Source organism: Oncorhynchus keta, unplaced genomic scaffold (assembly GCF_023373465.1).
Source record: "Oncorhynchus keta strain PuntledgeMale-10-30-2019 unplaced genomic scaffold, Oket_V2 Un_contig_1034_pilon_pilon, whole genome shotgun sequence".
Classification (NCBI taxonomy): Eukaryota; Metazoa; Chordata; class Actinopteri; order Salmoniformes; family Salmonidae; genus Oncorhynchus; species Oncorhynchus keta.
In genome coordinates, this window is record NW_026277072.1 from 116,866 (window position 1) to 140,607 (window position 23,742).

General features: G+C 43.0%; 2 protein-coding genes across 44 annotated transcripts; one reads left to right on the top strand and one right to left on the bottom strand.

Moving 5' to 3' along the window:
- The first annotated feature begins 9,524 nt into the window (after window positions 1-9,524).
- LOC118380060 (gastrin-releasing peptide receptor-like) lies at window positions 9,525-17,603 on the top strand. Its single transcript, XM_052500346.1, has 3 exons — window positions 9,525-10,133; window positions 16,347-16,698; window positions 17,168-17,603. The coding sequence occupies exons 1-3, from the start codon at window positions 9,718-9,720 to the stop codon at window positions 17,564-17,566; spliced, it is 1,167 nt and encodes a 388-aa protein (XP_052356306.1). The 5' UTR covers window positions 9,525-9,717; the 3' UTR covers window positions 17,567-17,603.
- Window positions 17,604-19,201: 1,598 nt separating this feature from the next.
- Window positions 19,202-21,831, bottom strand: LOC127916961 (uncharacterized). 43 transcript variants are annotated; one of them, XM_052500356.1, is made up of 5 exons: window positions 20,558-21,831; window positions 20,369-20,503; window positions 20,198-20,305; window positions 19,847-20,089; window positions 19,202-19,408 (listed from the first exon to the last, which is right to left on the bottom strand). In XM_052500356.1, the coding sequence occupies exons 1-5, from the start codon at window positions 20,798-20,800 to the stop codon at window positions 19,202-19,204; spliced, it is 936 nt and encodes a 311-aa protein (XP_052356316.1). In that variant the 5' UTR covers window positions 20,801-21,831. The 43 variants fall into 43 exon arrangements, 19 of the variants coding, with proteins under 19 accessions (XP_052356316.1, XP_052356325.1, XP_052356313.1 ...); XM_052500365.1 differs by adding an exon at window positions 20,117-20,143 and having other exon boundaries at window positions 19,847-20,062; window positions 20,198-20,278; window positions 20,423-21,831; XM_052500353.1 differs by adding an exon at window positions 20,117-20,143 and having other exon boundaries at window positions 19,847-20,062; window positions 20,198-20,278; window positions 20,369-21,831.
- Window positions 21,832-23,742: the final 1,911 nt, after the last annotated feature.

Genomic DNA, 23,742 nt, shown 5'->3' on the forward strand with positions numbered 1-23,742 from the left:
TCTAGTAGTGTGTTCTGGCCTGATCACACGGAGGGTTTCTAGTAGTGAGGTAGAGGTGTTCTGGCCTGATCACACGGAGGGTTTCTAGTAGTGTGTTCTGGCCTGATCACACGGAGGGTTTCTAGTAGTGAGGTAGAGGTGTTCTGGCCTGATCACACGGAGGGTTTCTAGTAGTGAGGTAGAGGTGTTCTGGCCTGATCACACGGAGGGTTTCTAGTAGTGAGGTAGAGGTGTTCTGGCCTGATCACACGGAGGGTTTCTAGTAGTGTGTTCTGGCCTGATCACACGGAGGGTTTCTAGTAGTGTGTTCTGGCCTGATCACACGGAGGGTTTCTAGTAGTGAGGTAGAGGTGTTCTGGCCTGATCACACGGAGGGTTTCTAGTAGTGAGGTAGAGGTGTTCTGGCCTGATCACACGGAGGGTTTCTAGTAGTGAGGTGTGTTCTGGCCTGATCACACGGAGGAGTAGTGTGTTCTGGTGATCACATGGAGGGTTTCTAGTAGTGTGTTCTGGCCTGATCACACGGAGGGTTTCTAGTAGTAGAGGTGTTCTGGCCTGATCACACTGGAGGTTTCTAGTAGTGAGGTAGAGGTGTTCTGGCCTGATCACACGGAGGGTTTCTAGTAGTGTGTTCTGGCCTGATCACACGGAGGGTTTCTACGTGAGTGTGTTCTGGCCTGATCACACGGAGGGTTGTGTAGTAGTGAGGTAGAGGTGTTCTGGCCTGATCACACGGAGGGTTTCTAGTAGTGAGGTAGAGGTGTTCTGGCCTGATCACACGGAGGGTTTCTAGTAGTGAGGTAGAGGTGTTCCGGCCTGATCACACGGAGGGTTTCTAGTGGTGTGTTCTGGCCTGATCACACGGAGGGTTTCTAGTAGTGAGGTAGAGGTGTTCTGGCCTGATCACACGGAGGGTTTCTAGTAGTGAGGTAGAGGTGTTCTGGCCTGATCACACGGAGGGTTTCTAGTAGTGAGGTAGAGGTGTTCTGGCCTGATCACACAGAGGGGAGGGTTTCTCACACGGAGGGTTTCTAGTAGTGAGGTAGAGGTGTTCTGGCCTGATCACACGGAGGGTTTCTAGTAGTCAGGTAGAGGTGTTCTGGCCTGATCACACAGAGGGTTTCTAGTAGTGAGGTAGAGGTGTTCTGGCCTGATCACACGGAGGGTTTCTAGTAGTGAGGTAGAGGTGTTCTGGCCTGATCACACGGAGGGTTTCTAGTAGTGAGGTAGAGGTGTTCTGGCCTGATCACACGGAGGGTTTCTAGTAGTCAGGTAGAGGTGTTCTGGCCTGATCACACGGAGGTTTCTAGTAGTGAGGTGTGTTCTGGCCTGATCACACGGAGGGTTTCTAGTAGTGAGGTAGAGGTGTTCTGGCCTGATCACACGGAGGGTTTCTAGTAGTCAGGTAGAGGTGTTCTGGCCTGATCACACGGAGGGTTTCTAGTAGTGAGGTAGAGGTGTTCTGGCCTGATCACACGGAGGGTTTCTAGTAGTGAGGTAGAGGTGTTCTGGCCTGAATCAGAAGGAGCTCATCCTCTATCACCTGGATACAAGCTGTGTGTGTGTGTGTGTGTGTGTGTGTGTGTGTGTGTGTGTGTGTGTGTGTGTGTGTGTGTGTGTGTGTGTGTGTGTGTGTGTGTGTGTGTGTGTGTGTGTGTGTGTGTGTGTGTGTGTGTGTGAGAGAGAGAGAGACAGTAAAAGAGAGCGGGAGAGAGACCGTAAGAGAGACAGAGAGAGAGAGAGAGAGAGAGAGAGATGTGGCTGAACCTTATCCTATATAGCAGCACCCTCAGGGCATCTATACGTAGCTTATAAACTAGAGCTGAATCTGTCTCCCCCTGTTTACTGTTGTCTCTGCAGTTTGTCAATGTTTTCATCTGGAGATGGACATTCTAGATGTGACTTGATATCGACCAGGCTCTAATGACAACATGAGACTGAAAGGCTTAAATCCACCGCAGAGCAATTTCAGAGTTGATTGAGATTATATCTGTGTCCCAAATTATATCCTATTTCCTACATAGTGTACTACTTTTGACTAGAGCCCGAGTGAATAGGGTGCCATTGGGGACATAGCCTATGTGATTGTGATAGCAGACCGTTGTTTCCCTCTCCAATGGTGGTGAGTCATCAGAGATCAGGGAACAGCTGTGTGTGTGTGGTGTGTGTATCCTCCTAAAGCCATCGTCAGTCAGAGCTGAGAGGAGGATAAGGAGCTGATATTAAGACTGATTTAAAGATTAACACAACTCATCTCACCTCCTCATATATCTCCTCCTGCCTCCTTCTTTATATCTCTTCTCCTGCCTCCTCACACCTCATACTTCTTCATACCTCCTGCCTCCTCACACCTTCATACTTCTCCTCACCTCCTCCTGCCTCCTCACACCTACTTCTTACCTCCTGTCTCCTCACCATACCTCATACCTCCTGCCTTTCCTCCACCTCATACCTCCTCCTCCTCACACCTCACCTCCTCCTCCTCTTCATACCTCTTCCTGCCTCCTCACACCTCATACCTTCATACCTCCTGCCTCCTCACACCTCATACTTCTTCATACCTCTTCTTCATACCTCCTCACACCTCATGCTTCTTCATACCTCCTCCTGTTTCCTCACACCTCCTCCTGCCTCTTCATACCTCCTACACCTGTGTCCTCACACCTTACCCCTTCACACCTGTGTCCTCACACCTCATACCTCTTCACACCTGTGTCCTCACACCCATACCTCTCACTTCCTCCTGCCTTCACACCTCCTCACCTTTCTTCACACCTGTTTGACCTCATACCCCTTCACACCTGTGTCCTCACACCTCATACCCCTTCACACCTGTGCCTCTCATCTCTTCACACCTGTGCTCACACCTCATACTCTTACCTGTGTCCTCACACCTCATACCTCTTCACAAACCCCTTCCAGTGTCCTCAATTACCTCTTCCTGTGTTTCATACCTCTTCCTGTTTCCTCACATACCTCTTCTGTTTTCCTACAAACCTCTTCCTGTTTCCTCACACCTAGCTCTTCCTGTTTCCTCACACCTCATACCTCTTCCTGTTTCCTCTTACCTCTTCCTGTTTCCTCACACCTCATACCTCTTCCTGTTTCCTCACACCTCCTCATACCTCTGCATCCTCAGCTTCTTCATACCTCCTGTTTCCTCACCTCCTCCTGTTTCCTCACACCGCATCATCTACTCCTGCCACCTCAGCCTCTCCTCACTTTCTCACACGTTTGACCATGGGGCAGCCTCCCTTTTGGCTCCTAACTCTAGGAAACCAGAGTAATTACTCATGTTTGTCCTTCAGTCACAATTCTAGAAATTGTAGCCATTGATCAGTCTGCCACCCAGTCACCAGCCAGTCAGTCAGTCACCCAGCCAGCCAGTCAGTCACTCAGCCAGACAGTCAGCCACCCAGCCCACCAGTCAGTCAGTCACACAGCCAGCCAGTCAGTCACTCAGCCAGACAGTCAGCCACCCAGTCTGCCAGTCAGTCAGTCACACAGCCAGCCAGTCAGTCACTCAGCCAGACAGTCAGCCACCCAGCCCACCAGTCAGTCAGTCACTCAGCCAGACAGTCAGCCACCCAGCCCGCCAGTCAGTCAGTCACACAGCCAGACAGTCAGTTAATCAGTCAGCTAGCTTGCCAACATTGAATAGAAACTCCTTTGTCAATGTGAAATAATAGCCAAGATAAAACACTGTGGGGGAGGGGGAATACAAATAAATGATAACACAGTTCTCTTGTCTTCATTGATTAGCTTCCTTCAGTGCTGAGCGTTTGTGTAGGAACGTTCTTCCTGACTTGACAACACAGTTGACATTTAATCAACATGTGGCAGCTATTTGGAAAGGCTGGCTAGAAGATGGGTGGGGATAATTGGGGTAAAATTGAATTGTGACTTACATTGTCAAACTCCTAGCATTAGTTCTAGTGCTTAGAGGAAGGAGCCTTCCAGAATGTAGGATGGCTGACATTTGGACGACATTTTAGATTCCTCAATGAAGAACACAGTCAATGAATGAAAGAATAATAGCTTTCCACGTGTTCCTCTGTCTCTCTGTCTAGTGCATATGTCACTGGTTGAATAATGACTAAATAAGGAATAGTACATTTATTAAAGTTGATTTAAATAATGAATAGTCCATTTATTAAAAGTATTTATATAATGAATAGTCCATTTATTAAAAGTATTTATATAATGAATAGTCCATTTATTAAAGTTTATTTCTCTAATTTGAAATGGCAGTTTTCAAGATGCCATTTGTTACAGACAATAAGCAACATGTTTGGATAGTCTCAGTCTGGTAAAATGTCATCTTTTAAAGTGCTCTCTTCCCTTTCTGACAGACAATGAGCAACATGTTTGTACAGCTCTCCCTGTCTCAGTTGGAAACGCAGGCTTTGAGAATGGATGACATGTTGTTCTCCCCCCAGCATCAACTGTATCTCACCATCAATCTTCACCACTAAACTAAATCCAACCAAAGTCTATGATGACCAATCTCTATATTTATCCCAGGAGGATGAATGCAAGGACAAATACTCAGCAGCAGTTTTACAGCAGTTTTACAGCAGTATTTGGTAAAAGATAACAGTCCACATATTATCAGGCAAGAACAGCTCAAATAAGCAAAGAGAAATAACAGTCCATCATTACTTTAAGACATGAAGGTCAGTCAGTCGCAAAAACCATCAAGTACTATGATGAAACTGGCTCTCATGAGGACCGCCACAGGAAAGGTTCAAAACCCAGAGGTACCTCTGCTGCAGAGGACAAGTTCATTAGAGTTACCTCTGCTGCAGAGGACAAGTTCATTAGAGTTACACTCTGCTGCAGAGGACAAGGAAAGTTACCTCTGCTGCAGAGGACAAGTTCAGAGTTACCTCTGCTGCAGAGGACAAGTCATTAGAGTTACCTCTGCTGCAGAGGAGAAGTTCAAGAGTTACCTCTGCTGCAGAAGCAAGTTTATAGTGTTGCTTTGCTGCAGAGATACACCATCCCATCTGGTTTGGTTATAGTGGGACTATCATTTGTTTTTTAACAGGACAATGACCCAACACACCTCCAGGCTGCGGAAGGGCTATTTTCAAGAAGGAGAGTGATGGAGTGCTGAGTCAGTTGGCCTCCACAATCTCCCGACATCAAGCAAATTCAGATGGTTTGGGTGAGTTACAAGTGCTCAGCGTATGTGGGAAGTCCTTCAAGACTGCTAAAAACGCTTTCCAGGTGAAGCTGGTTGAGAGAGTGTCAAGCGTGAGCATCAAGGCAAAGGGTGGCTAATTGACCAATATATTTTGATTTGTTTAAAACCTTTTTGGTTACTACATGATTCCATATGCGTTATTTTATAGTTTTGATGTCTTCACTATTATTCTACAATTACATTTTTATTTTACCTTTATTTAACTAGGCAAGTCAGTTAAGAACAAATTCTTATTTTCAATGACAGCCAAGGAACAGTGGGTAAACTGACTTGTTCAGGGGCAGAACGACAGATTTTTACCTCGTCTGCTTGAGGATTCGATCTTGCAACCTTTCGGCTCCAAGCTCTTATATCTAAGTGAGAACACCAATGTCCCTGGGGATAGATAGTATGATGAGCTCAATTGTGCACAATCAATTATACACAATCAATATACAGTGCCTTGCGAAAGTATTTGGCCCCCTTGAACTTTGCGACCTTTTGCCACATTTCAGGCTTCAAACATAAAGATATAAAACTGTATTTTTTTGTGAAGAATCAACAACAAGTGGGACACAATCATGAAGTGGAACGACATTTATTGGATATTTCAAACTTTTTTAACAAATCAAAAACTGAAAAATTGGGCGTGCAAAATTATTCAGCCCCCTTAAGTTAATACTAGCGCCACCTTTTGCTGTGCAGAGGTACATCAGTTTTGCACATCGAGAGACTGAAATTTTTTCCCCATTCCTCCTTGCAAAACAGCTCGAGCTAAGTGAGGTTGGATGCATTTGTGAACAGCAGTTTTCAGTTCTTTCCACAGATTCTTGATTGGAAGGTCTGGACTTTCTTGGCCATTCTAACACCTGGATATGTTTATTTTGAACCATTCCATTGTATATTTTGCTTTATGTTTTGATCATTGTCTTGTTGGAAGGTCCCAGTCTCAGGTCTTTTGCAGACTCCATCAGGTTTTCTTCCAGAATGGTCCTGTATTTGGCTCCATCCATCTTCCCATCAATTTTAACCATCTTCCCTGTCCCTGCTGAAGAAAAGCAGGCCCAAACCATGATGCTGCCACCACCATGTTTGACAGTGGGGATGGTGTGTTCAGGTGATGAGCTGTGTTGCTTTTACGCCAACATAACATTTTGCATTGTTGCCAAAAAGTTCAATTTTGGTTTCATCTGACCAGAGCACCTTCTTCCACATGTTTGGTGTGTCTCCCAGGTGGCTTGTGGCAAACTTTGCAATATAAGACTGATTGTTGCATGGACAGGACAAGTTCAGTTCATCCAGAGTGATCATGGGCCTCTGCTGCAGAGGACAAGTTTCAGGTCTTGGTAGATTTGCAGTGGTTACCAGCCTCCTTGGGATGTTTAAAGAAATCTTTTTGCAAAGCCCAAATAAACATTTCACAGTTCCTTGTTCAAGTAACAGACATCACAGTGCAGGTGGCGCTACAAAGTATTTATCATCATTAGTCATTTAGGTCAACATTGGGGCTGAATAATTTTGCACGCCCAATTTGTCAGTTTTTGATTTGTTAAAAAAGTTTGAAATATCCAATAAATGTCATTCCACTTCATGATTGTGTCCCACTTGTTGTTGATTCTTCACAAAAAAATACAGTTTTATATATTCATGTTTGAAGCCTGAAATGTGGCAAAAGGTCTCAAAGTTCAAGGGGGCCGAATACTTTTGCAAGGCACTGTACATAATCTAACCACTAGGCTACCTGCCGAAAATAATAAAAGTAAAGAAAAACCCTTGAATGAGTATGTTTTCTAAATCTTTTGACCGATAGTGTACATGTTTACCCATTTGATCAAAATAAGGATTGTGTTGATTGTGTTTTTACCTTTTAGTGGAGGGAAGGCTTAAAGAAGAGATGGAGAGAGAAAGACATGGTCTCCTTGAAGGCCCCACATGCTGTGCTTTTCAGTTCTTCTTCTGAGAGGATGTGATGTCACACTTGAGATGTTCACTGTGTCAGCTGGAGGTCTGGTAGATATCCTGATGGTTGATACTTTATTTACTAATCATACTCCCGCTCTCTCTCTCCCCTCTCCCCCTGTCTCCCTCCCTCCCTCCCGCTCTCTCTCTCCCCTCTCCCCCTGTCTCCCTCCCTCCCGCTCTCTCTCTCCCCTCTCCCCCTGTCTCCCTCCCTCCCTCCCGCTCTCTCTCTCCCCTCTCCCCCTGTCTCCCTCCCTCCCGCTCTCTCTCTCCCCCTCTCCCTCTCCCTCCCCTCTCCCTCTCCCCTGTCTCCCTCCCTCCCGCTCTCTCTCTCCCCCTCCCCCGTCTCCCTCCCGCTCTCCCTCTCCCCCTGTCTCCCTCCCTCCCTCCCGCTCTCTCTCTCCCCTCCCTGTCTCCCTCCCTCCCGCTCTCTCTCTCCCCCCTCCCGCTCTCCCCCTCTCCCCCTGTCTCCCTCCCTCCCGCTCTCTCTCTCCCCTCTCTCTCCCTCCCCCCTCTCCCCCTGTCTCCCTCCCTCCCGCTCTCTCTCTCCCCCCTCCCGTCTCCCTCCCCCTCCCTCTCCCCTGTCTCCCTCCCTCCCGCTCTCTCTCTCTCCCCTCTCCCCCTGTCTCCCTCCCTCCCGCTCTCTCTCTCCCCCCCTCCCCCTCTCCCCTCTCCCCCCTCCCCCCCTGTCTCCCCCTCCCCCTCCCCCTCTCCCCCTGTCTCCCTCCCTCCCGCTCTCTCTCCCTCCCCCTCTCTCTCTCCCCCTCTCTCTCTCCCCTCCCCTCTCCCCTATCTCTCTCCCTCCCGCTCTCTCTCTCCCCTCTCCCCCCCTATCCCCCTCTCCCTCCCTCCCGCTCTCTCTCTCCCCCTCTCCCCGTCTCCCTCCCGCTCTCCCTCTCCCCCTGTCTCCCTCCCTCCCGCTCTCTCTCTCCCCCTCTCCCCGTCTCCCTCCCGCTCTCCCTCTCCCCCTGTCTCCCTCCCTCCCGCTCTCTCTCTCCCCCTGTCTCCCTCCCTCCCGCTCTCTCTCTCCCCTCTCCCCCTATCTCTCTCCCTCCCGCTCTCCCTCTCCCCCTGTCTCCCTCCCTCCCGCTCTCTCTCTCCCCTCTCCCCCTGTCTCCCTCCCTCCCGCTCTCTCTCCCCCCTCTCCCCGTCTCCCTCCCGCTCTCCCTCTCGCCCTGTATCCCTCCCTCCCTCCCCCCTCTCTCTCCCCTCTCCCCCTGTCTCCCCCCTCCCGCTCTCTCTCTCCCCCTCTCCCCCTCTCCCCGTCTCCCTCCCTCTCCCCCTGTCTCCCTCCCTCCCGCTCTCTCTCCCGCTCTCTCTCCCTCCCGCTCTCTCTCCCCCTCTCTCCCTCCCGCTCTCTCTCTCCCCTCTCCCCCTATCTCTCTCCCTCCCTCCCGCTCTCTCTCTCCCCCTCTCTCCCTCCCGCTCTCTCTCTCACTCCCTCACAAAACATGAATCCCCAACATCATCACATCCACAGGGGTAAACATATTTTTTCCTAAGACCATTAATGCCCTCTCTAGTAAAAGAGATTGTTTGTCAATGAGTATAACCTGTATGAAACAAGGTTAAATAAAAATAATGGTTGGGTTTTATCACCTCTCCATAAAACACCAGGCACTTTTCACTTTTCTCAGGCTTTTGCTGCCAGCTCACAACTGATATGAAATCAGTGTCACCAGTGGTCAATAGCTCTTATAACTAAGTGAGAACACCAATGTCCCTGGGGATAGGATGATGAACTCAATTGTACACAATCAATTATACACAATCAATTATACACAATCAATATACAATCAATATACATAATCCATCATACACACATATGATATGTTGTCTATATAAGCTCAATAATAGTGCATTCAAGTCGTGCCACGGCCTTGGTACAAAATCAACTGCATTTTCTGGATTCCTCACATCCTTTCTCCTCACCTCCTTCTCAAAATCCATTGGATGAAGTCAGAGGAGAGAGGATGTGAGGAATCATGGAAATTCAATTGAGATTTTCCCATGGGGTCTTTGGCTGAAAGGTCAATTTTGCGGTGTTAAATTAGTGGGTGGCTGCAAGGTTGCAGGTTCAAGTTCAGCTCAGGAAACCAAAACTACTAACTACACTACAATATGTATTGAATTTTAATTTAGACAGCTGTGTTTTGTATCATTGTAAACAAATGCTCAAATTAAATGAATAAAAAGACTGTCCCCGGAAAAAAAAGTTGTTTTCGTTCTTGAGAGACACTGCTGACAGAGAGCGCAGGCCCACAGCGCGCGAAAGAGGACAGAAAAGCGCATTTTGCGCACGCGCATTTAAAGAACAGTAGAAGTCGCGTGGTCTCGTCAATACAACCCCACCTCAATCAGTGTTGGGATTGGGGACTATAGGTAGACCGCGCACGACGTCTAAGAAAGAACACTTTCAACTCGGATAATATAAATTTAGCCTATTACGTCAGAGTAAAACTCTCCAAAGTGGAAATGTATTTTCTACGCACCAGTTGGAGACTATCAGTAAGGCAAATTAAGCGAATTTTATTTAAACTTTTATAAACAAGACATGGGATGTTGAGAGAATGTCCTTCGAAGAACCTTTTCATATTACACAAGAATTTGATTTGTACCAGAATGTGTCCAAATGGGCGCACCACGGTAATCACACAGGGGACACTTCGGAACAATCCATGTTCTACATCAGCATCGCCATCACTGCCATTTATGGAGTCATCATAGTCGTGGGACTAATCGGTAACATAACCCTCATCAAGACATTGTCTTCCTCTAAATCCATGCGGAATGTCCCCAACCTCTTCATGTCGAGTCTCGCGTTCGGGGACTTGGTCCTCCTGGTTACTTGCGCGCCGGTGGATGCCAGTCGGTACCTCGCGGACGAGTGGCTCTTCGGGAGAGTTGGATGTAAACTCATACCATTCATCCAACTCACCTCCGTCGGAGTGTCTGTTTTTACCCTGACTGCGTTGTCTGCTGATAGGTAAATAGCCTTCACTTTATGTTTTAGTCTACTACACTCATATTGCAACATGGACGTTTAGTTATCCAACTTATCCATAGGCTACACATACCATTGCCAACTGATCTGGTATTTTAATGTAGAGTTGTATAGTTAAATGGTTGTAGACTTGTAGTTACTTTTAGCTCAACATATGGTCGTTTAGGTAAAATGCTGAAAACGGGAAAGCTTGCCATCCTTATCGAATATTCTCTCCGAACGCATCTCTGCCGGTTCTTCGGCTAAACTCTATGGAGCTGGAAATAATATGAATTTAAACAACGGTATGGGTACAACCTGTCAAGAACATGCTGCTACTGAGACAATGCAGATACAATCTGATTCACTCTGTTGCGTTATTACGCGTTCGGATCAGTGGGATCATACTTTGAAGTGAGATATGAGATGTGCTCGAGGCACAGAAATGAGATCCGACATATGAGTAGAAATGTATAAGCGTGCGACTTCGTGTGTGTGTGTGTACGTGTGCGTTCGCGTACGCGCGTGTGTGTGGGTGTGTTTGTGTTTGTGACAGTGAATGAGTAAATGGGTGACGGTGCTTGCATGCATGGGCGTGCCTGTGTGTTTTGGGGGGTCATAGGCTATATCCTTCCCACACAACTTCCCACAACCAACATTTTCATTTGGGATGATATAGGTTGCATCCCAAATGGCACCCTTTCCCTATGTATCCACGGGGCTCTGGTCAAAAGTAGTGCACTAGGGATTCATTTGGAACGCTACCATAAAGTGTGCATCACTGTGGAGTGGGAGGAGAAGACATCCATCATATAGACTGACCATCACCATGGCACCATGGCACCATGGCAGCCATATAATGATACCGTCTCTAGCTAGCCTATTCTAATGTCTCTCTTTAGCCTACGATCCCATTAGCAGATAATAATCCATTCATAAATGACAGATACCTCCCCTCTCCTCATCAGCCTCCCAACGTTTCCTCACCAGCTTACCAACGTTTCCTCACCAGCTTACCAACGTTTCCTCACCAGCTTACCAACGTTTCCTCACCAGCTTCCCAACGTTTCCTCTGTTTAAATCCTAACCATATACTTTCAAAACCGAGGTTAAAATACTATGAGATCATTTCAATAAACTTTATCTGTGCTTTATTGAGCTTGCCTCAATGGAACCTGGCTCTCCAGGCATGCAGGAGTAAACACTACAGCTGGACTATATGTACTAGAGTACGTGGACACCCCTTTTCAAAGTGGATTTGGTTATTTCTGCCACACCCGTTGCTGACAGGTGTATAAAATCGAGCACACAGCCATGCAATCTCCATAGACAAACATGACCTTAATGAAGAGCTCAGTGACTTTCAACGTGGCACCACTGTCATAGGATGCCACCTTTCCATCAAGTCAGTTCATCAAATTTCTCCCCACCTATAGCTGCCCCCGTCAACTGTAAGTGCTGTTATTGTGAAGTGGAAACGTCTAGGGGCAACAACGGCTCAGTGTAAGCCACATAAGGTCACAGAACGGGACCACCGAGTGCTGAAGCGCGTAGCACGTAAAAATCGCCTGTCCTCAGTTGCAACCCTCAATACAGAGTTCCAAACTGCCTCTGGAAGATATGTCAGCACAATAACGGTTCGTTGGGTTGAAATGGGTTTCTGGCGTCGCACACAAGCCTAAGAACATGCGCAATGCCAAGCGTCAGCTGGAGTGGTGTAAAGCTCGCCGCCATTGGACTCTGGAAACGCTACCTGGCCCAATGCATAGTGCCAACTGTAAAGTTTGGTGGATGAGGAATAATGGTCTGGGGCTGTTTGTCATGGTTCGGGCTAGGCCCCTTAGTTCCAGTGAAGGGAAATATTGACGCTACAGCATACAATGACATTCTAGATGATTCTGTGCTTCCGATTTTGTGGCAACAGTTTGGGGAAGGCCTTTTCCTGTTTCAGCATGACAATGCCCAAATGCATAAAGCAAGGTCCATACAGAAATGGTTTGTCGAGATCGGTGTGGAAAAACTTGACTGGCCTGCACAGAGCCCTGACCTCAACCCCATCGAACACATTTGGGATGAATTGGGACGCCGACTGCGAGCCAGGCCTAATCGCCCAACATCAGTGCCAAACCTCACTAATGCTCTTGTGGCTGAATGGAAGAAAGTCCCCACAGCAATGTTCCAACATCTAGTGGAAATCCTTCCCAGAAGAGTGGAGGCTGTTATAGCAGCAAAGGGGGGCCAACTCCATATTAATGTCCATTATTTTGGAATGAGATGTTCGACATAGAATGGAAGGAATGAATAGAATAGAATGATACAGAATATAATGAATAGAATATAGAATGAATAGTATAGAATGAATAGTATAGAATTAATAGAATATAATGAATAGTATAGAATGAATAGAATAGAATGAATAGAATATAATGAATAGTATAGAAGGAATAGAATAGAAGGAATAGTATAGAATGAATAGAAGAATAGAATGAATAGAATATAATGAATAGTATAGAAGGAATATAATAGAAGGAATAGAATAGAAGGAATAGAATATAATGAATAGTATAGAATGAATAGTATAGAATGAATAGAATAGAAGGAATAGAATAGAAGGAATAGAATATAAGGAATAGTATAGAAGGAATATAATAGAATGAATAGTATAGAAGGAATAGAATATAATGAATAGAATATAGAATGAATAGTATAGAATGAATAGAATAGAAGGAATAGAATAGAAGGAATAGAATAGAAGGAATAGAATAGAAGGAATAATAGAAGGAATAGAATAGAAGGAATAGAATAATAGAAGAATAGAATAGAATATAGAAGGAATAGAATATAATGAATAGTATAGAATGAATAGAATATAGAATGAATAGAATAGAAGGAATAGAATAGAAGGAATAGAATAGAAGGAATAGAATAGAAGGAATAGAAGAATAGAATAGAATAGAAGAATAGAAGGAATATAATAGAAGGAATAGTATAGAAGGAATAGAATAGAAGGAATAGAATAGAATAGAAGGAATATAATAGAAGGAATAGAATAGAAGGAATAGTATAGAAGGAATAGAATAGAAGGAATAGAATAGAAGGAATAGAATAGAAGGAATAGTATAGAAGGAATAGAATAGAAGGAATAGAAATAGAAGGAATAGAATAGAAGGAATAGAATAGAAGGAATAGTATAGAAGGAATAGAATAGAAGGAATAGAATAGAAGGAATAGAATAGAAGGAATAGAATAGAAGGAATAGAATAGAAGGAATAGAAGGAATAGAAGGAATATAATAGAAGGAATAGAATAGAAGGAATAGAATAGAAGGAATAGAATATAATGAATAGTATAGAATGAATAGTATAGAATGAATAGAATAGAAGGAATAGTATAGAAGGAATAGAATAGAAGGAATAGAAGGAATAGAATAGAAGAATAGAATAGAATAGAAGGAATAGAATATATAGAATGAATAGAATAGAATGAATAGTATAGAATGAATAGAATAGAAGGAATAGTATAGAAGGAATAGAATAGAAGGAATAGAATAGAATAGAATAGAAGAATAGAATAGAATAGAAGGAATGAATAGAATAGAAGGAATAGAATAGAAGGAATAGAATAGAAGGAATAGAATAGAAGGAATAGTATAGAAGGAATAGAAGGAATAGAATAGAAGGAATAGAATATAATGAATATGAATAGAAGGAATAGAATAGAAGGAATAGAATAGAAGGAATAGTATAGAAGGAATAGAATAGAAGGAATAGAATAGAAGGAATAGAATAGAAGGAATAGTATAGAAGGAATAGTATAGAAGGAATAGAAGGAATAGAAAGGAATAGTATAGAATAGAAGGAATAGAATAGAAGGAATAGAATAGAAGGAATAGAATAGAAGGAATAGAATAGAAGGAATAGAATAGAAGGAATAGAATAGAAGAATAGAATAGAAGAATAGAAGGAATAATATAATAGAAGGAATAGAATAGAAGGAATAGAATAGAAGGAATAGAATAGAAGGAGGAATAGAATAGAAGGAATAGAAATAGAATAGAATAGAATAGAATAGAATAGAAGGAATAGAATAGAAGGAATATAGAATAGAAGGAATATAAGGAATAATAGAAGAATGAATAGAATAGAATGAATAGAATAGAAGGAATAGAAGGAATAGATAGGAATAGTATAGAAGGAATAGAAGGAATATAATAGAAGGAATAGAATAGAAGGAATAGTATAGAAGGAATAGAATAGAATGAATAGTATAGAATGAATAGAATAGAAGGAATAGAATAGAAGGAATAGTATAGAAGGAATAGTATAGAAGGAATAGAATAGAAGGAATAGTATAGAAGGAATAGAATAGAAGGAATAGAATAGAAGTAATAGTATAGAAGGAATAGAATAGAAGGAATAGAATAGAAGGAATAGAATAGAAGGAATATAATATAATAGAATGAATAGAATAGAATGAATAGAATAGAAGGAATAGAATAGAAGGAATTGAATAGAATGAATAGAATAGAATGAATAGAATAGAATGAATAGAATAGAAGGAATAGAATAGAAGGAATTGAATAGAAGGAATAGTATAGAAGGAATTGAATAGAATGAATAGAATAGAAGGAATAGAATAGAAGGAATAGAATAGAAGGAATAGAATAGAAGAATAGAATAGAAGGAATAGAATAGAAGGAATAGTATAGAAGGAATAGAATAGAAGGAATAGAATAGAAGGAATAGAATAGAAGGAATAGAATAGAAGAATAGGAAGGAATGAATAGAATAGAATAGAATAGAAGGAATAGAATAGAAGGAATATAATATAATAGAATGAATAGAATAGAATGAATAGAATAGAAGGAAGAAGAATAGAAGGAATAGAATGAGAATGAATAGAATGAATAGAATAGAAGGAATAGAATAGAAGGAATAGTATAGAAGGAATAGAATAGAATGAATAGAATAGAAGGAATAGTATAGAAGGAATTGAATAGAATGAATAGAATAGAAGGAATAGAATAGAAGGAATATAATATAATAGTATAGAATGAATAGAAAATAGAATGAATAGAATGAATAGAATAGAAGGAATAGAATAGAAGGAAGAGAATAGAAGGAATGAATAGAATGAATGTTGATGAACAGAACAATCAACATCTTTTGGTCCCGTCTGACGTCAATAGAAAATATTCATTCAGGTAGCAGATATAGAAAATGAATAGGGAATAGGGTGCCTTTAATGAATAGAATAGGGTGCCTTTAAGGAACCAGAATAGAATGAACAGCCTTGTTCCAATAAAAGTTGATGCACAAGGGAATATCTTTATATTGAGTCTGGGATTGAAATATGCCTTTGCTCCACAAAGTAAAAGGAAAATTGAGAAACAGGAGAATGTAGAGTTGATTGGAGAACAATCAGGTTTTGAAGGATAGCATCTGGTTAGAGGAAAACTGTCTGTGTCCCGACGGGCACCTTGTTCCCTTTATATTGCCTTGTTCCACATAGGGAATAGGGTGCCTTTATATTGCCTTGCTGCACATAGGGAATAGGGTGCCTTTATATTGCCTTGCTCCACATAGGGAATAGGGTGCCTTTATATTGCCTTGTTCCACATAGGGAATAGGGTGCCTTTATATTGCCTTGTTCCACATAGGGAATAGGGTGCCTTTATATTGCCTTGTTCCACATAGGGAATAGGGTGCCTTTATATTGCCTTGTTCCACATAGGGAATAGGGTGCCTTTATATTGCCTTGTTCCACATAGGGAATAGGGTGCCTTTATATTGCCTTGTTCCACATAGGGAATAGGGTGTCTTTATATTGCCTTGTTCCACATAGGGAATAGGGTGTCTTTATATTGCCTTGTTCCACATAGGGAATAGGGTGCCTTTATATTGCCTTGTTCCACATAGGGAATAGGGTGTCTTTATATTGCCTTGTTCCACATAGGGAATAGGGTGTCTTTATATTGCCTTGTTCCACATAGGGAATAGGGTGCCTTTATATTGCATTGCTCCACATAGGGAATAGGGTGCCTTTATATTGCCTTGTTCCACATAGGGAATAGGGTGCCATTCAGGACACAACCCAAGTGCCAGCAAGACATCTGAATCATACGTCACACATACTTCTGAACAGGTGGCCTAAGTTGAGGAGATCATGTCTTCTGAATCATCGTCACACATCTTCCTCATCCTCCTCATCCTCCAGGTACAAGGCAATCGTGAAGCCCATGGACATCCAGGCCTCCAACGCCCCGGCGAGGATCGTCCTGCGGGCTGCAGTGATCTGGCTCTTCTCCATGACCCTGGCTGTCCCCGAGGCTGTCTTCTCAGACCTCCGCTCGTTCAGCATCCACAGCACCAATGAGACCTTCATCACCTGCGCCCCCTATCCCCACGATGGTGAACTGCATCCCAAGATCCACTCCATGGCCTCCTTCCTCATCTTCTATGTCATTCCTCTGTCGGTTATATCAGTCTATTACCTGTTCATCGCCAGGAGCCTGATCAGGAGTGCCTATAATATGCCGGTGGAGGGCAACGTGCACGTCAGAAGACAGGTGGGTCTCTCTTCTTCATCATCTCTACTATTTTCTTCTAGTTCTTCTCCCTCATCATCTCTACTATTTTCTTCTTGTTCTTCTCCCTCATCATCTCTACTATTTTCTTCTTGTTCTTCTCCCTCATCATCTCTACTATTTTCTTCTAGTTCTTCTCCCTCATCATCTCTACTATTTTCTTCTAGTTATTCTCCCTCATCATCTCTACTATTTTCTTCTTGTTCTTCATCTCTTCTATTTTCTTCTTCTTCTTCTCCTTCATCATATCTTCTATTTTCTTCTAGTTCTTCTCCTTCATCATCTCTTCTATTTCTTCTAGTTCTTCTCCCTCATCATCTCTACTATTTTCTTCTTGTTCTTCTCCCTCATCATCTCTACTATTTTCTTCTCTTTCTTCATCTCTTCTATTTTATTCTTAATCATCTCTTCTATTTTCTTAATCTTCATCTCTCTCTCCACAACATCACAGATAGAGTCCAGAAAGCGCCTTGCCAAGACCGTCCTGGTGTTTGTGGGCCTGTTCGCCGTGTGCTGGCTCCCCTGTCACGTGATCTACCTCAACCGCTCCTACCACTACTCCGAAGTGGACACCTCCATGGCCCACTTCATCTTCACCGTGGGAGCCCGTATCCTGGCCTTCACTAACTCCTGTGTCAACCCCTTCGCCCTCTACCTGCTCAGCAAGAGTTTCCAGAAGCAGTTCAACAAGCAGCTGTGTTGTTGTTGTCGAGCCCTGGCGAAGAGGTCCCAGAGCCAGAGGAGGAACAGGAACAACATACAAATGACCTCCCTCAGGACCACCAACCACTCAGTGGCCAGTCTGAGCTTTATTAATGGAAAACACATCTGTCAGGAGGACAGTGTGTGAGAGACAGATGGGTGGATGGTAAGAGAGAGACAGACATACAGGTCTACCAAGAGGAGAGAGTGTGAGACAGACAGACAGACAGACAGGTCTACCAAGAGGAGAGAGTGTGAGACAGACAGACAGACAGACAGGTCTACCAAGAGGAGAGAATGAGACAGACAGGTCTACCAAGAGGAGAGAATGTGAGACAGACAGACAGGTCTACCAAGAGGAGAGAGTGTGACAGACAGACAGACAGGTCTACCAAGAGGAGAGAATGTGAGACAGACAGACAGGTCTACCAAGAGGAGAGAATGTGAGACAGACAGACAGGTCTACCAAGAGGAGAGAATGAGACAGACAGACAGGTCTACCAAGAGGAGAGAATGTGAGACAGACAGACAGGTCTACCAAGAGGAGAGAGTGTGAGACAGACAGACAGGTCTACCAAGAGGAGAGAATGAGACAGACAGACAGGTCTACCAAGAGGAGAGAATGTGAGACAGACAGGTCTACCAAGAGGAGAGAATGAGACAGACAGACAGGTCTACCAAGAGGAGAGAATGTGAGACAGACAGACAGGTCTACCAAGAGGAGAGAGTGTGAGACAGACAGGTCTACCAAGAGGAGAGAATGAGACAGACAGACAGGTCTACCAAGAGGAGAGAGTGTGAGACAGACAGGTTTACCAAGAGGAGAGAATGTGAGACAGACAGACAGGTCTACCAAGAGGAGAGAATGTGAGACAGACAGAAAGACAGACAGGTCTACCAAGAGGAGAGAATGAGACAGACAGGTCTACCAAGAGGAGAGAATGTGAGACAGACAGACAGGTCTACCAAGAGGAGAGAGTGTGAGACAGACATACAGGTTTACCAAGAGGAGAGAATGTGAGACAGACAGACAGACAGGTCTACCAAGAGGAGAGAATGTGAGACAGATAGACAGACAGGTCTATCAAGGGGAGAGAATGTGAGAGACAGACAGACAGGTCTACCAAGAGGAGAGAATGTGAGACAGATAGACAGACAGGTCTACCAAGGGGAGAGAATGTGAGACAGACAGAAAGGTCTACCAGGAGGAGAGGGTGTGAGACAGACAGACAGGTCTACAAAGAGGAGAGAATGTGAGACAGACAGACAGGTCTACCAAGAGGAGAGAATGTGAGACAGATAGACAGACAGATCTTCCAAGAGGAGAGAATGTGAGACAGACAGAAAGGTCTACCAGGAGGAGAGGGTGTGAGACAGACAGACAGGTCTACAAAGAGGAGAGAATGTGAGACAGACAGACAGGTCTACCAAGAGGAGAGAATGAGACAGACAGACAGGTCTACAAAGAGGAGAGAATGTGAGACAGACAGACAGACAGGTCTACTGAGAGGAGAGAATGTGAGACAGACAGACAGACAGGTCTACCAGGAGGAGAGGGTGTGAGACAGACAGACAGGTCTACCAAGAGGAGAGAATGTGAGACAGACAGACAGGTCTACCAAGAGGAGAGAGTGTGAGACAGACAGACACACAGACAGACAGACAGACAGACAGACAGATAGACAGACAGGTCTACCAAGAAGAGAGAGTGTGAGACAGACAGGTGGACGGTACAATTGGTAGTGGGATGGTAGGACCAAGGGAATAGAAGAACCAAGGGGTATCAAAGGTTCCAGTGCAGTATGCAGGTGGTCGGGTGGAAGTGGGGAAATTGCTCCCCCTTTGAAATGGCCGTTAAATCTGGAATCAGCCGAGTGTTTCCTGACCTGTTTGATTGAATTGAGCCTTTAATCAAGATCCCACAGCAGCTATATAGATGACCTACATAGAACAGTATGTGTACCTTTATGTATTTGTACAGTATGTGTACCTTTATGTATTTGTACAGTATGTGTACCGTTATGTATTTGAACAGTATGTGTACCGTTATGTATTTGTACAGTATGTGTACAGTATGTGTACCTTTATGTATTTGTACAGTATGTGTACCTTTATGTATTTGTACAGTATGTGTACCTTTATGTATTTGAACAGTATGAGTATGTATGTATTTGAACAGTATGTGTACCTTTATGTATTTGTACAGTATGTGTACCTTTATGTATTTGAGCAGTATGTGTATTATGTATTTGAACAGTATGTGTACCGTTATGTATTTGTACAGTATGTGTACCTTTATGTATTTGAACAGTATGTGTACCTTTATGTATTTGAACAGTATGTGTACATTTATGTATTTGAACAGTATGTGTACCTTTATGTATTTGTACAGTATGTGTACCTTTATGTATTTGAACAGTATGTGTACCTTTATGTATTTGTACAGTATGTGTACCTTTATGTATTTGTACAGTATGTGTACCTTTATGTATTTGAGCAGTATGTGTACCTTTATGTATTTGAACAGTATGTGTACCTTTATGTATTTGTACAGTATGTGTACCTTTATGTATTTGTACAGTATGTGTACCTTTATGTATTTGTACAGTATGTGTACCTTTATGTATTTGTACAGTATGTGTACCTTTATGTATTTGTACAGTATGTGTACCTTTATGTATTTGAACAGTATGTGTACCTTTATGTATTTGTACAGTATGTGTACCTTTATGTATTTGTACAGTATGTGTACCTTTATGTATTTGAACAGTATGTGTACCTTTATGTATTTGTACAGTATGTGTACCTTTATGTATTTGTACAGTATGTGTACCTTTATGTATTTGTACAGTATGTGTACCTTTATGTATTTGAGCAGTATGTGTACCTTTATGTATTTGTACAGTATGTGTACCTTTATGTATTTGCAGTATGTGTACATTTATTGTACCTTTATGTATTTGTACAGTATGTGTACCTTTATGTATTTGAGCAGTATGTGTACCTTTATGTATTTGTACAGTATGTGTACCTTTATGTATTTGAGCAGTATGTGTACCGTTATGTATTTGTACAGTATGTGTACCTTTATGTATTTGACCAGTATGTGTACCTTTATGTATTTGAACAGTATGTGTACCTTTATGTATTTGAGCAGTATGTGTACCTTTATGTATTTGTACAGTATGTGTACCTTTATGTATTTGAACAGTATGTGTACCTTTATGTATTTGAGCAGTATGTGTACCTTTATGTATTTGAACAGTATGTGTACCTTTATGTATTTGAGCAGTATGTGTACCTTTATGTATTTGTACAGTATGTGTACCTTTGTGTATTTGAACATGTGTTTGCTAATTACACATTTAATTGTTAAAGGCATTACATTTGTTTAATGTAGTGTTTTGATACTTGATATAGTGTCCTATAAGGCCATGTGGGCTGGGCACCAGTTGGTGAATGACGATTGGTGCCATGTACTATATGTACAGAATGTTACTCTGTGGTACAGCTCTGTGGTACAGTAATGTGGTACAGCTCTGTGGTACAGTAATGTGGTACAGCTCTGTGGTACAGTAATGTGATACAGTCATGTGGTACAATAATGTGGTACAGCTCTGTGGTACAGCTCTGTGATACAGTAATGTGGTACAGCTCTGTGATACAGTAATGTGGTACAGTAATGTGGTACAGTCATGTGGTACAGTAATGTGGTACAGCTCTGTGATACAGTAATGTGGTACAGCTCTGTGATACAGTAATGTGGTACAGCTCTGTGATACAGTAATGTGGTACAGCTCTGTGATACAGTAATGTGGTACAGTAATGTGGTACAGTAATGTGGTACAGCTCTGTGATACAGTAATGTGGTACAGCTCTGTGATACAGTAATGTGGTACAGCTCTGTGGTACAGTAATGTGGTACAGTAATGTGGTACAGTAATGTGGTACAGCTCTGTGGTACAGCTCTGTGATACAGTAATGTGGTACAGTAATGTGGTACAGCTCTGTGGTACAGCTCTGTGGTACAGTAATGTGGTACAGTAATGTGGTGCAGTAATGTGGTACAGCTCTGTGGTACAGTAATGTGGTGCAGTAATACAGTACAGTAATGTGGTACAGGTCTGTGGTACAGCTCTGTGGTACAGCTCTGTGATACAGTAATGTGGTACAGTAATGTGGTGTAGTAATGTGGTGCAGTAATGTGGTACAGGTCTGTGGTACAGCTCTGTGATACAGTAATGTGGTACAGTAATGTGGTGTAGTAATGTGGTGCAGTAATGTGGTACAGTAATGTGGTACAGCTCTGTGGTACAGCTCTGTGATACAGTAATGTGGTACAGTAATGTGGTGTAGTAATGTGGTACAGCTCTGTGATACAGTAATGTGGTACAGTAATGTGGTGCAGTAATGTGGTGCAGTAATGTGGTACAGGTCTGTGGTACAGCTCTGTGATACAGTAATGTGGTACAGTAAAGATTTTACAGCTCTGTGGTACAGCAATGTGGTACAGTAATGTAGTACAGCTCTGTGATACAGTAATGTGGTAGAGTAATGTGGTACAGCTCTGTGGTACAGCTCTGTGATACAGTAATGTGGTACAGTAATGTGGTGCAGCTCTGTGGTACAGCTCTTGGTACAGTAATGTGGTACAGCTCTGTGGTACAGTAATGTGGTGCAGTAATGTGGTACAGCTCTGTGATACAGTAATGTGGTACAGCTCTGTGGTACAGTAATGTGGTACAGCTCTGTGATACAGTACAGCTCTGTGGTACAACTCTGTGGTACAACTCTGTGGTACAGCTCTGTGGTACAGTAATGTGGTATAGTACAGCTCTGTGATACAGTACAGCTCTGTGGTACAACTCTGTGGTACAGCTCTGTGATACAGTACAGCTCTGTGGTACAACTCTGTGGTACAGCTCTGTGGTACAACTCTGTGGTACAGCTCTGTGGTACAACTCTGTGATACAGTAATGTGGTCAATATGTGCAGTTAATATGCAGGCTATTTTTAGACCGCAGGTCTACTGGGCGTCAGTTCAAGTAGCCTTTGTAGGCTATGTTCAGGCTACAGCCTGTCTCGTGTGAATTCTTATGTGGATTAGAACAAATGGACATATTTGTACGGGGTAAATCCGTTTTTGAATCAATTGTTTTATTATATGTTGAAGGTAAGCAATAGGCAGGATACAGTATTGCTGTGTCTGTGTTGTCCAGGGGTTACATAAAAACTACAGGTTATGAGAGGACTGGGACTGCCCCACTTCTTAAAGAAGACCTTCACCAATAATAATAGGTTTATAATATAAGGATTGTGCATTATGATGATGATATATGCCTGATGATGATGATGATATCGGCCTGATGATGATGATATAGGCCTGATGATGATGATATAGACATGATGATGATGATATATGCCTGGTGATGATGATGATATCGGCCTGATGATGATGATGATATCGGCCTGATGATGATGATATAGGCCTGATGATGATGATGATGATGATATAGGCCTGATGATGATGATTATATAGGCATGATGATGATGATATATGCCTGATGATGATGATGATGATATAGGCCTGATGATGATGATATAGGCCTGATGATGATGATATAGGCCTGATGATGATGATATAGGCCTGATGATGATGATGATATAGGCCTGATGATGATGATATAGGCCTGATGATGATGATGATATAGGCCTGATGATGATGATATAGGCCTGATGATGATGATGATATAGGCCTGATGATGATGATTATATAGGCCTGATGATGATGATATATGCCTGATGATGATGATGATGATGATGATATAGGCCTGATGATGATGATGATGATGATATAGGCCTGATGATGATGATGATGATATGCAATGGGAGAATTCTGCCGTGAACACATGGGTGGGGAAAACTCATTGTTTGAATGATAACGACCGAATCATTGTCGGCGTGATGAGACAGGGTGGGTGTGAATTACAGGAGTGGGGAGGTAAAATCAGCTGTTCCACAAGCTGTTCAATCGGTTAGCAATCAACTGATGGCCCAACTCAGCTCATCCACTCTGCCAGGGAAACACAAACAGTAGCCTACTATAGGTTTTCACAGGCAGCCCAATTCGGATATTTTTTTCCACTAAATCGGTATTTTGACCAATCACATCACACCTTTAATAGCATGATCTTTTTTTCAGAGCTCATCTGATTGGTCAAATGACCATTGAGTGAAAAAAAAAAGTTCAGAATTGGGCTGCCTGTGTAAACGTAGCCAGAATGTGACAATAGATCGGCTAACGGGTAGCCTACAGAATGTGAT

Excerpts from the sequence above, each read along its gene's own strand:
- LOC118380060 (XM_052500346.1), top strand. The coding sequence starts at position 9,718 with ATGTCCTTCGAAGAACCTTTTCATATTACACAAGAATTTGATTTGTAC. Across the intron at positions 10,134-16,346 it reads ACTGCGTTGTCTGCTGATAG|GTACAAGGCAATCGTGAAGC; the intron begins GTAAATAGCCTT and ends CTCATCCTCCAG. Across the intron at positions 16,699-17,167 it reads ACGTGCACGTCAGAAGACAG|ATAGAGTCCAGAAAGCGCCT; the intron begins GTGGGTCTCTCT and ends ACAACATCACAG.
- LOC127916961 (XM_052500347.1), bottom strand. The coding sequence starts at position 20,800 with ATGCCTTTAACAATTAAATGTGTAATTAGCAAACACATGTTCAAATAC. Across the intron at positions 20,306-20,368 it reads TACTGTACAAATACATAAAG|GTACACATACTGCTCAAATA; the intron begins GTACAATAAATG and ends AAATACATAAAG. Across the intron at positions 19,409-19,846 it reads TACTGTACAAATACATAAAG|GTACACATACTGTACAAATA; the intron begins GTACACATACTG and ends AAATACATAAAG.